The following is a 12,626-nucleotide window of genomic DNA, read 5'->3' as shown; positions in this document are numbered from 1 at the left end:
TATTAATTCTAAGATGTAACCAATTAATATTATCATCAAAACAAATTATCCTGCATGTCCAACAAATTTTACATATTCATAATGTCATAGAGCAACTTCAAACATGAAAAATCCTTAACTAAAATATGAGTTGCATATTAAAAATAAAAAATTATAGATGATTGAATGAAAATACAACACTCTAACCGAATTATCCCCTTTCTATTATAGTCGAGATTTTATGATTGATTATATTTGTCGAACCATCACATATTGAAATCGTATATTCTATTTATAATAATTAATAATAATAATGATGATAATACATTATATTTAAAGCATAGTCAAGCAATATAATTATTATAGTCGGAACTCGGAACAAAATTATTAAAGGTACATCAAATTTAATATAATCTCTCGAAGGGAGGGGGTCGCTGCATTTTGGTTGTTAATTTGGGCTTGTCTTGTGACCAGAGGCCAGAGCCCACTCTAATTACAAGTAGTAATTTTGTAGGCGGTAATCAACTACAATCATGTATCCTTGCGGGGAACTTCATTCATCCTTTCTTTCTTTCTTCCTCCACGGGGCCAGAATCTCCTCTGCCTCTCGGAGAGAATATAAATAAAAGGTAAATTACCGCCGTTTAACGTTAATATAATAATTTCAGAAAATCAATATACTTATATAAATGAGAAAATCAATATCAATATACTTATATAAAGGAGAAGCGAGGGGCGTGTAGGTGGCGCATCTGACATCGCTCCGTTCTATTTTTCTAATTTTCTGGAATTTTTGGATTAAAAATATCAAAAATTAGAACTGCTTTTTTAGTTACGGGTATATTAGAAGCAAGTTTCAGTAATCTGATTTTGTTTCAAATTATTTATGAAATATGGTAGCTTGAAAGTTTTAATCTGATTTTGTTTCAGATTATTTAATTATGAAAAAGAGTAGCACACAAGTCTCTCTGCACTTATAAATACCCCTATAGATTGTAGGGTTTTGAATCATCTAAACACAACCTCCTCTCTCTCTCAATACTACAACCGTACCTCTCTCTGGTGACCCCCTCTCTGGTGATAGTTCTCTTGCTCGAATTCTAACTCGGTGGTGCTGTTCTTCTGCAACGATAAGTAAAGGCTATTTATACAGTTAAAAAAATAAAGGTTGTTGCAAGTAAATGTAGTTATAGACCGTTATGTTGGAGTCGACGAATCCAAACACGACAAAAGAATATAGTCTTGATATTATATTGATAGATGATATCAATAAATTAAATGTTAGTGATGTATGTTTATTGGTTATTATTTTATAATATTTGTTTTGTTTTTCGCGACATGTTTGTTATTGTTAATTTTTATATGATTTACTTTGTATGCAGGGAAAAAATTATTCATGCGTTATCTGTTTGCTCCGTTCAAGCAACTTTTAAGTGAAGGCTGTTTATACAGTATTAAAATATAAAGGTTGTTACAAGCAAGGGATGTTTTTGTGCACAATCAATTCAAAAAAAATTTGGAGTAAGGTGACAATGCAAAAACATGATTACTTTTAAAAAAAAACACAAATAAAATTAAGATTCGTCGTGCTTTAAATTGTTAATTACATGTATAAATTTATTTTCATTTTTTCACCATGAATTATAGTCCCTTGAAAGAGGAACTCCAAACTTTAAATCCACATATATACCTATTCTACTTTCCTGCAATAATCTGATAGCATATGGGGCTTTTACCATAGTAGCTACTCACTCATAACTCCCTCTAACGCAGGGAAGTAATCCAATCCCGAAAACGAAACTCTAGTCGCTAACTTCACAAGACACTTGTTAGACGGTTCATTTTCCGCTGATGCAGGCCGATTGGGATCCCAGCAGTCAAACCACTGTGTTCGTTCCTCACCCTCCTTCCAATCCAAAATCGATTAGAAGGTGGGTGATAAGCAGCTGTATCCGTATCAAGCCTACCATCTCTTCTCACCATTGTTTCTGGTACAGAAGTTCCTATAAAAATGGGAAATGCAATTTTATATATTAGTATTGGTATTACATCAAGATTTTTATAATATAAAATTTATTTTATCCTACAAATATTAATTTTAAAATATTAATATACTTTTTATAGACAATCACAAAATTATTTTATTCTACAAATATTAATATTGAATCATTAATATAATTTTTATAGACCGCCGCAACGCGCAGATTCTCAACTAGTAAACAAATAAAGTAAAAAAACTTCTCCGCCTATCGGAGAGAATATATATATAAGATAAATTACCACCGTTTAAGGTTAATATAATAATAACAGAAAATAAAAAAGTAAAAAATATAATGTATTTAACATGTTTTAAGACTTTAAGTAACTTGTTGACAAGTGAATAAAGTCAAAAACCGCAATAGAAAAAATCTTATATATTTGTTTTATGTCCTTATTTGAGGGAAAAGATCAGAAAAAAGAGTTTTTTTTTTTTGTTATCTTTTTAGTTCTTGCATTTTGGATATATAGATAGAGCATCTTCAACATATTACAATATGATGTATTAAATTATAATATGAGAAATATGTTATAAAATATATTCTAATACGTTCAGAGTCAGTTCCTAAGTTTTAAGGAGACACTTTTCATTCATCATCCATACATAATGATTAATCCATTCCTGATGTGATTTTTATTGACTGAATATTCACTTCTCATTTTTATACATTCCTTCCCACATTGCTTTACGTTATCGTTCTAAAAAGATTTCGGATTTAATATAATAATAATTATAAGAAACATAAATATAAATTATTGTTACAATTGTCATTCAATACAGAGTCCTCATTTTTCATTGAATAATTTTATATAATTTTATCTTGCATTTGAGAAATGCGAATAAACGTCCCACTAATATTCACGTCCAGGGATGATAATTTCTAGCCGTTTTGTGGATACTGAATCGTCTCTTCTTGAATAATTTTATATAATTTTATCTTGTATTGAGAAATGCGAATATACATCCCACTAATATTCACATCCAAGGATGATAATTTCTAACCGTTCTGTGGATATCGAATCGTATCTGTACTCCACAACACATGTAATTAACTGAGTTAACCGATAGCGGTATGGAATGAAAAATACCTGATATAAAAAATAAAGCAGAGATAAATATTATGTAACTCGCCCGCTCCGGATTGCACTTTATTCATAGATCTTATATATATACGTGTGTACTTACTAAATTTATCACAAAAATATAAAGTGGGTGTTTGGCAAAAGGGCTTGTGGGCTTTTTTGACATAGAAGTCGAATTCTATTTAAATCGAGATGTTTGGCTGATTATCAAAAGCACTTATATTAACCAACTTTTCATTTATAATCTAATTTTTTATTTTAAACAATAAGTTACTTATTTTAAACCCAGCCAAACGGTCCCAAAATATAATTATATAATTATGTAAACTATTTGTAAAATTTTACAAATATAAAAATTGTAAGGATTTAATACATGTGATAAGAATTATATATTTTGTATCCAAAATATTATAATTTTTATATACATGAAATAATTAATAAATAATTTAAGACTCAAAATTTGTGGATAATAGATAATCAATGCAAATGATGGATCATGAAACCGGTTCCAAACAAGATCCATGTCCATTCAAGTTACTAGTACTTCATCCGTCAAAAAAAAAAAAAAGTTACTAGTACTTCAGATTGTTCTTGATGCAGTGTATATACAAGACAGCTGAACCACAGCTCTGGATATTGAACTCTCTGAATTGAACAGGAATAGTAACTAAACAATTCATAAATTGTTTTAGCTGTACTGTCATGGTTTTACACAAGTACCAGTACACTAGTAGCATAAAATAATGCTACTCCCTCCGTCCCAATGAATTATATACATTGGGATCGGACACGAAGACCAAGAAAAAGTGTAATAAATGAGTAAAGTTAGATGGAAAGTGGGTAAAGTGGTGACACCCACATATTTTTTAATAATATATTTGAGATAGTAGAGTAAAGTAGTGGGTGTAATAGTGTTTTTATTATTATATAATGGAGATAGTGGGAGATTGTAGTGGGTGTAGTAGTGTTTTATATTATAAAAAGTTGCTATTTTGGGAATGTACATAAATGATGGGACATCCCAAAAAGGAAACCGTATAGAATTGATTGGTACGGAGGGAGTAGCACTGAGAACTGATTAGTCATCAAAAGTGAGTAGAGCAGATGGAGACCGCAAGCCTAATTAATGACATGAAATCTTCACTCACAAGTCACAAGTCTCACCAATATATTGTCACTAATCACGGTGTAATATGTTAATCTGGCTAACGAGTATTATCACCATCAACATAATGACGTGCCCTGTGAATAATATCTGCGTCCGTATGAAGTTTAATTTGTTTAAGCTCCGATTGGTGGTGAAATCTGAACATTGGTAAGCAAACTCATCGTACTATTTATATTAGTACTATTTCACCAGAATTTTGCTGCACAAAGAAGTCAAGAAGTGTCAGTCCTAACATGCAACCACCATGCATATTTAGCCAGCCAAACGTTGTCGAAGAAGTGTTACAGTCAATTTTTTAAGAAATGATATAGGTGTGTCAGTTAGATTGTGGTCCCATAGCCCCATATGGTAAGTACTCCTTCCGTCTCTAAATACTTTTCCTGTTTGTACTTTTCACGTTTGCCAACACGCACTTTTGATCGTTAATATCTTTCATTTCGTAGTAGTATTAAATATAAAAACTTCATCGTATTAAAGTACTTGTGAATACGAATCTAACAAGATCACTCATGACTATATTTAGTTTTATAGATTAGATATAAATTAGTAATTTGTCGCATGTTATGAACAGTACCGACATCACAAACAAGAAAAGAAAAAAGAAACGGAGGGAGTACTTATTTTCGAAGGATTTTTCCGAGGGAGATAAAAGAACGGGAGATATTCGGGCCGTTTGAGTTAGTTTAAAAGAAATGACTTCTTAATTAAATTAAATAATTAAGTAAAAATGAGAAATAATAAATTAATAAAGTGTTTGAAAAAAAAGCAGAAGCTGTGAGACGGAAGCTAGTATTTTCAGCTTTTTAAAAATACTTCTAATTTTTTACACAAACGGATCAAAAGAGCATAAACCAGAAGAAACTTCCGCTTCTTCATCCCAAACACGCCCATCATTCTTGAAATTAAGGGCAGTTTCACACTTTCTTTTAAGAGTGCGCGCTTCTTACTTCTTTTAACATATTGAGTTGTTTTTAATATTTTAATAAATAACTCAAACACTACACGATTTAATAAATAATATTTGAGATATTTTTCCAAAAAATCCTGATATACACATTAACAATGACGGTCAATACCACAGTTTCTAACATGACATAAAGGCCGTTTGGATTAGTTTAAAAGAAGTTATTTCTTAATTAAATTAAAGAAGCATAGTAGAGAAGTGAGAAGTAAATAAGCTAATAATTAAGTGTTTGCAATAGTTCCAGAGAGAAAAGCAACATTCTCAACTTCTTAAAAAAACTTCTACTTGAGCACGATTGGATAGCCCAGTGGTGGGTTTATCCTCGGTTGTCCCGAGATATCCGGGTTCGACTCTGGCTCACCCCGAGAATTATTAGAACAGATCTTAATATGTAAAGTATCACCAAAAAAAACAAGATGTGTTAACCCCGGAAATTCATTTTAGGGTTTGTTGGTTGGGCGTATTTTTTTAGCCGGAGGTTTTGTTGTGACGAATGCCCTTAACAATATATATTGTATGGATATGTGTATATGTACTTTATAAAAATGATTTTACACTCATGCTGTCAGTGTCAATGTGTTATGCATATGATCATCGATTAATTCCCCCTCGGAGGCTCCGACTCGCAATACCAGTAGAAAAATGTGTGCCAGTGCATCATACTCACATTATACATGCATGAAATGGAGACATTTTGCCGAACACAGAAATTACCAGAGATGTCACGATGAGTTCAGGTAAAGAGTGTTCACGTACTGGAGTCTTCGCTGATGTTATTTTATGTTCACACTGGAGTCGCTCATATCATTTCTGACGAATATAAGAATCATTCGACTATTTTTATTTTGTATTTGAGTGGTTCAACTACTAACAAGTTAATTTTCCAGTGACCAATGAATTTGGATGAAAACTTATGGTTGATTGAAAAGAGTTGGTTTATAATTAATGACAACTGCGTCTTGTGATAATATTTGGAAATAACAAAAGGGAAAATTAATTCTAAAATCCCTCAACTATAGGCATTTTTTTTTTCTAGGTTCCTGAACTATAAATGTCAATTCATATGTAATTCAACTCTTATTTTTTCCTACCTGGGTCTTTCCGTTAGATCTGGTTTGACGTCGTTAGTTTTTCCAGCGAACTTGGTCGGAAAACCTTAAATCCGATGAGCTCAAATTTTCCGACGAGGCTAATTTGAACATTAAAAATCACGAAAATTATATGGACATGCTCATAATCACACGATCTATCAATCTACATCATTATAATTCGAATAAAAGCTATTAAAATGAAAACTAATATTCAACTCAAAATTCGGAAATTACCAAATTAAATTTTGATGGTATAGATGGATAGGGGATTGAAAAACGAGCAATTTGATTACTCAAGCTTCAAATTTGGACCAGAATCACCTTCAAAGTTATCTTTGATTCCCATGAACTTAAGAAGAACTAACGGCGTCAAACCATATCTAACCGAAGGACCCAGATATGATAAAATCAAGAGTTGAATTACTTATGAATTGATATTTATGATTCGGGAACTTAGAAAAAAAAGTGTCTGTAATTCAGGGACTTAAGAATTAATTTTCTCATAATAAAATTGAAAGTTAAATATGTTGCTGAATTTAATTATTGTAAAAATTAAAAAATTGAAATTAATCAGTTAATATATTAATAGGATGATTAGGATTTTATTATAATTAGATTAAAAATTAGATATTTTGTAATATTATAATATTTAATATATTAATTTAATTTAGAATTAGCCAAATTATAAAAACCGAATTGGAAGACGATCGATCTTATCAGCAGAATGGAGAATTTTTTAAACCATCTTCGAAAGAAACAAATTTAGTTGAAGGAATCCTTTTGAAAACACTAACTACAATTTTAGCAAGTCATATAGATTCACTTCTTTTAGTACTAGCAACATAGAAAATTTATGTTTTACGAGGTTTAGTTGTTACTGAAACCAACAACTCTATTCTCTACTACATATGCCAAAACTAAAGAATAAATGTTTGCTCTTCCACCAAGTAGTTTTATGATGTAAATACATGCCATGTCGATTTTGCTGATCAAAATTAATTTCTGGCACAAATTTAACAACTTCACTCCTCATATTTAACAGTACTATAAATATGTTTCCAGTTCACTTGATAAAATTTGGAAACTAACTCCACCTTTGAATTCACGTCATGTCTGTACGTACTAGTCTTAATTTAAAAAAAGTTAGAAATTTTTATTGAATTTGTTTATATTATAGTAAGTGTTAGAAAAATTGGGATTTTAAGGATATAATTTATTATATTCTTGATGTTAATTGCAAAATCTAATGATTGTAATTTGTTCCTTGATATGAGAACTTAAACTTTCATATATGGAGTTAAGAATTTTTCTTAATGAAATTTCAGAGAAATAGAATTGAAGTTAGTAGCTTGAAAGAGTTTGAAACGAGAGTAGGTATTTGTACCATATAGAAGCGAATAAAGTGGGTTGGTGGCTTTATATAAAACATTACACATAAGGGTAGTGTATAACTCCTGATGAGTATAATGGTTTATGGTGTTGCTATGTACTTTACGCGTGCACATACGCGCCACCTCGCCACACACCGGATCGGACCATGTTCGGGAACTGATCGAGTCGAAAGGCGATTCGGGCGAATGTCAAGGCGTCTCGCGTACGAGAGGTGAGACAGTAGCTATGGAGTCCAAGTTGCTGTCAGTTGAGAGCATGTTCATTGGACGGTATGTATTGTCTAACAAAGATTCGTTTACGAGAGGTGAGACAGTAGCTATGGAGTCCAAGTTGCTGTCAGTTGAGAGCATGTTCATTGGACGGTATGTATTGTCTAACAAAGATTCGTTTGTTTTTTGGACAGTATGTACTGTCTGACAAAGATTCGTTGAATCTGGACAATAACTCTGATAATTATATGCAAATTAAACACAGTACATTCGTGGAATAAATATGGGATAACTGTTACGATTTTATATTTATGATAAATTAGACGTTATGTGACTGACTTGATTTAAATATTTTATATAACTGCCTTCATTTTGCTGCAATAGTGATTACCTCAAACAATAAGGCCATTTTGATGTAAATTATATTTTACTATTTATTTTAACAAATCAAATAACTAAAAAAAAATTATGTAGATGATCTACAAAACTTTTATCCCGTTTATATTCAAACAAATTTGTATGCGTACTAGTTCATTTCAAAACTTATCTACAATTTTCTTAATGTTTATTCTAATAAATTTTATAAAACAATGTAAATAGCAATAAAATATAAAATATCAACATAAAATTAATAAGAGGGAGAACTGGAGGCTTTTAAGATCAACATACAAAAATTTTCTGTTAATGCGTATACGATTATGTAACTTGCAGTAATCGTTTTTGACAAAAAAAGATGACACACATCACACTACTAGAAAAAGTAGAATAGACATCAGGGTATAGACATCGGTCGACTTTGGCCACGATGTAAAAGAGTGTATTAACATCGGTTGATAATTAATCGATGTCTATGATATTTTTGACATTAGTTAATATAAGAACCGATGTCTATCTTCTTTTAATTGAAAACAAAAAGCGCGCGGCAACCCCAGTTTTATCCCCTCCCCAAATATTTCACGTATATTTCCCCCTTAGTCAAATTTTCATTCCCCCCAATTCTTTTAACCCCAAAATCAAACAAAATAAACACACTCTCACTCAATATTCAAACAAATATTACTTCAAATTAAAAGTCTCCCTCATTTCTCTCTCCCCGTTTTTCTCTCGTTTCTCAGAATCGAAAGTCTTCCGACCCTAATTGAAACTGGTGAAACCCTAATCGAAGCTATTGAAACCTTAATCAAAGCTGATAAAGCTCTGAAAGCCTAATCTCTAACTCGAAGCCCTATGCTGCTCTCTTCAGTTCTCAAAGTCCAAGCCCTAATTAGTATTTTTCTTGCAGTTGCCATTCTTGCTCTTCAGGTAATTAATTAGCTCTCTTCTTCTTTTGTTCTTGTTCTTGCTATTCAGTTTTGTTGCTCTCTAGCTCTTGCTCTATCGTGATTCTGTTGATTTTTGTTTTGTGTTTTTGTTAATTAGTTTCTTGTTTTGGTTTGATTTGTTTATATATATACCTGGTTTGTCTAGGTTCGAACATGATTTTGTTTATATGTATGTCGATTTTGGTTTGATTACTTGTTTTGTTTGATGTAGAAACTGCGCAGTTATGAAGTTCTACTACATCGATATATAGCTATGATGGAACTACAGGTACCCTTTCGACTATTTTTGTTCTAAAAATGGATTGAATGTACATACTGTATTTTTTATTATTTTTGTTTTATGTTTGTGTTCCAGGAGAGGAACGAGAGGCTATTTTACAAGATTTTTATTGATAATATGGAGGAACTTCTCCCTGTTGTCTACACTCCAACTGTTGGCGATGCTTGCCAAAAATAAGGTTGAAGGTCGATGAAAAAGAATCTCTTGTTGTTGCTAGTCCAAGGTTTGTTGTGCCTGATTGTATATTAACTAGTTTGCTTTGTATATTTATATGTCCTTGTCTCATTGTGGTAGTTACTGATGTTGTGCTCGATGTCCATATATCTTGTTTTTATGTGTAATACGCCTGGATTGTGATTGTCTTCATGTTTTTGGTGATAGTATGTAAGAGAAAATTAAGCGGAAACTGGGTAGTATGATTGGATTTTGTCTAGTTATGCGGAATTAGTTCTTGCTGTTAGAAGAATTGCTATAAGTGCCTCTCAATTCAAGGTCTGACATCATCTGGCGGTAGTAGTAATTCAGTAAGCCTAGATGGGAAACAGGAGTGGTGTTTCAAGAGCACTCGTAAAAGATATAAAGAAGCTGAAAGTTAGTTGCTGACTTTCTCCCGTGAATGCTAATTTTAGTTGCGTACTTAATCTAGATTATTTAATTAAGGTTAATGCCATTTATGAACAGATTTATGGATACCTGGTATCATCAGAATCGAATTCTATTCATTCCGGAATAGAAAGGAATGAGATAAGCACTAATATTCAGGTACTTCTATTATATAAATCTCCGGATATAAACAAAATTAATAATCTGTTGTATATGGAAACCTAAACCGTAATTGTATAATTTGACTTGTGACTAGTTGGTGATGTTTCTAATAATTTTTTTTAATGCAGGGTGTGCTGCTTGGGCTGCTCCTCTTTTCATGTTTCTTCAAGTATGTATCCTAATTGGGCAACAGATTACAAATTCAGCATACATTGAAGCCAGAGAAGATCATCAGAGGAGAAAAGTTGCTCTGTTCTATGCCTCTTTAGCATGTATCTTGATTTTGATAGTTTCTCATGGATGCCGTTAGTTCATGATTTTCCTGCACATCCATTATTTTGGTATGCTTTCTTGTCGTGACTTGACTGTTGGATTGTTCGTATTGCTTAATTAATATTAATAGCAGTACTTCAGCAACTAATATTAGTACTTTCTCTTCTTGCGCTTTTGTTTTCTTAAAAAAAAGTATTTGGTTGATAAGTTCTTACTTCTAAATGTGTCTGAACTCAATTCTTTCATCTCCTTGTACTCACCAGTGAACTCAATTCTTTCATCTCCCTGTACTCACCAGTGCAAAGAGGGAAATTAGGTTCTCTTCATAGTGAATAATGAATATTGCAAGTTATGCGGTGTTCTCTACCCTTACTAAACAAATAATTTAAATGAATTATACAATTATAATCACTTTCCCAATGAGGCCACGAGAAAGAGGCACTAATTGCTATCTCGCCTGATTAGTTGCTAAAGACATTGATATTTTCTTTTTCCACTAGCTGTTGGTAGAAGCTCAGAAAGTAGTACTCTTGTAAGCTTCCTGAGGAGTGAGGATGTGCTATGATTTTTTTCTTTTTCTTTATATTCAACTCTCTCTGGTGTATTCCTCTGAACAGTGTGTGTTTGTTTTTCACAAATTTTTCCATTTGAATGTTTCTGGCTAATTTCTCCCATATAGTGTGTGTGTGTGTGTGTGTGTTTGTGTGTGTGTGTGTTTGTTGGTTTTACATACTCGGTGAATCAAAAATAAGAACTTGTGCTTATTCAGTTTCTGACCAGAGAGTTAAAAAAAGGTGATGTATATCTGACTGCTGAATTAGCTGGAACAGATATGACCTCAGACCTAGTTGGTGTAGTAGTGTGCACAGGTTACAGGGTTGTAGAGGAGACCATACTGAATGTCCAGGCAATAAAAGCAGAGAAGCCACCTCTGGACAATGTTATAGTAAGCCTGGAAATGATTTATAAATCGTTTCTCAGTCTAATAATACTGGTAAAAGATAACCCAATTCTGTTTGTGTTATTGCAGCATTTGAAGCCTCGTTTTAATTTCAAATTTAATAGGAGCACAATTAAAGTCGAAACATCTCATTAATTTAAGAAAACATCTCACTATTTTAGTCTTCTGCAAATATAAATGTGTAACGGTTTCTTTTTCAATGTGGTGTAGTGCACACTAGAAAGGGGGGCTGTCCATGCTTGCCACGCCGGAGGAGGAGTTCATTTTCTAGAAGGTTGGAAGCACCATGAAGTTGGCGCTATTGATGTTGATCAGATTAATGTTGTGTGGCATGGCATGAACTGGTTGCCGCTTGCGCAGGAAATATATTATGGGCTGCTATGCACAAACAGAACTTGGTCATAGATCCAACATACAAGGTCTTGAAACCACAGCAACCTTTGATTCCAATATCGGTGCGTTTGTAAATCACAGTCCCACTCTTACATGGAGCAAAGTGAGTTATATGATCTATGTTATAGTATTTTCTTAATTGAGCACGGATTTGATAGCAAATTTAGTTAACAACTGGTTGCAATATTGTTTGGTTGTGATTTTGCTGATGGAATTATTTTAGTTGGGAGCTTTTCGATGACTTTAGATTTTGGTAGTTTGGCCTTTGGTATATTGGTTGTATATGGTTGAATGTTGGATATTGATTTTGCGATTTCTATGAATGAATGTGGATAGTATTTTGGGTTCTTTAATTTCCTTTCATTTTTTTTAATTAGGACTTTCAAAAAATTGATTCATATGAATGAAAAATAATGTTTAAAATCAAAATATACATCATATTTTATTTCAAAAACGATGTCAAAAACACCTTAGACAATATTTATTAAAATAAAAACTGTTGTAAAAGTCAACTTTAACATTACTTCTTATGTAAGAACTGATGTTATTTATAACATATACATTGGTTTTTACAAAAAAATTGATGTATAAAACGTACAAAGACAACATAAATTTTAAGAAATCGATGTTATTATCATCATATACATCGTTCATTACAAATAACCGATGTATAAAAGAGCCTACGACAACGGAACCTGTAAGGAAACGA

At 32.1% G+C, this 12,626-nt stretch overlaps 1 protein-coding gene across 1 annotated transcript; it reads left to right on the top strand.

Moving 5' to 3' along the window:
* Positions 1 to 8,884: 8,884 nt before the first annotated feature.
* LOC108221917 (NADP-dependent malic enzyme) lies at positions 8,885 to 10,268 on the top strand. Its single transcript, XM_064094586.1, has 4 exons — positions 8,885 to 9,225; positions 9,457 to 9,513; positions 9,601 to 9,748; positions 9,907 to 10,268. Exons 1-3 carry the CDS (start codon positions 9,151 to 9,153, stop codon positions 9,700 to 9,702), a joined length of 234 nt encoding a protein of 77 aa, XP_063950656.1. The 5' UTR covers positions 8,885 to 9,150; the 3' UTR covers positions 9,703 to 9,748; positions 9,907 to 10,268.
* Positions 10,269 to 12,626: the final 2,358 nt, after the last annotated feature.

This window comes from Daucus carota, chromosome 5 (assembly GCF_001625215.2).
Source record: "Daucus carota subsp. sativus chromosome 5, DH1 v3.0, whole genome shotgun sequence".
Taxonomy (NCBI): Eukaryota; Viridiplantae; Streptophyta; class Magnoliopsida; order Apiales; family Apiaceae; genus Daucus; species Daucus carota.
This window is presented reverse-complemented; position numbering and strand designations above follow the sequence as displayed.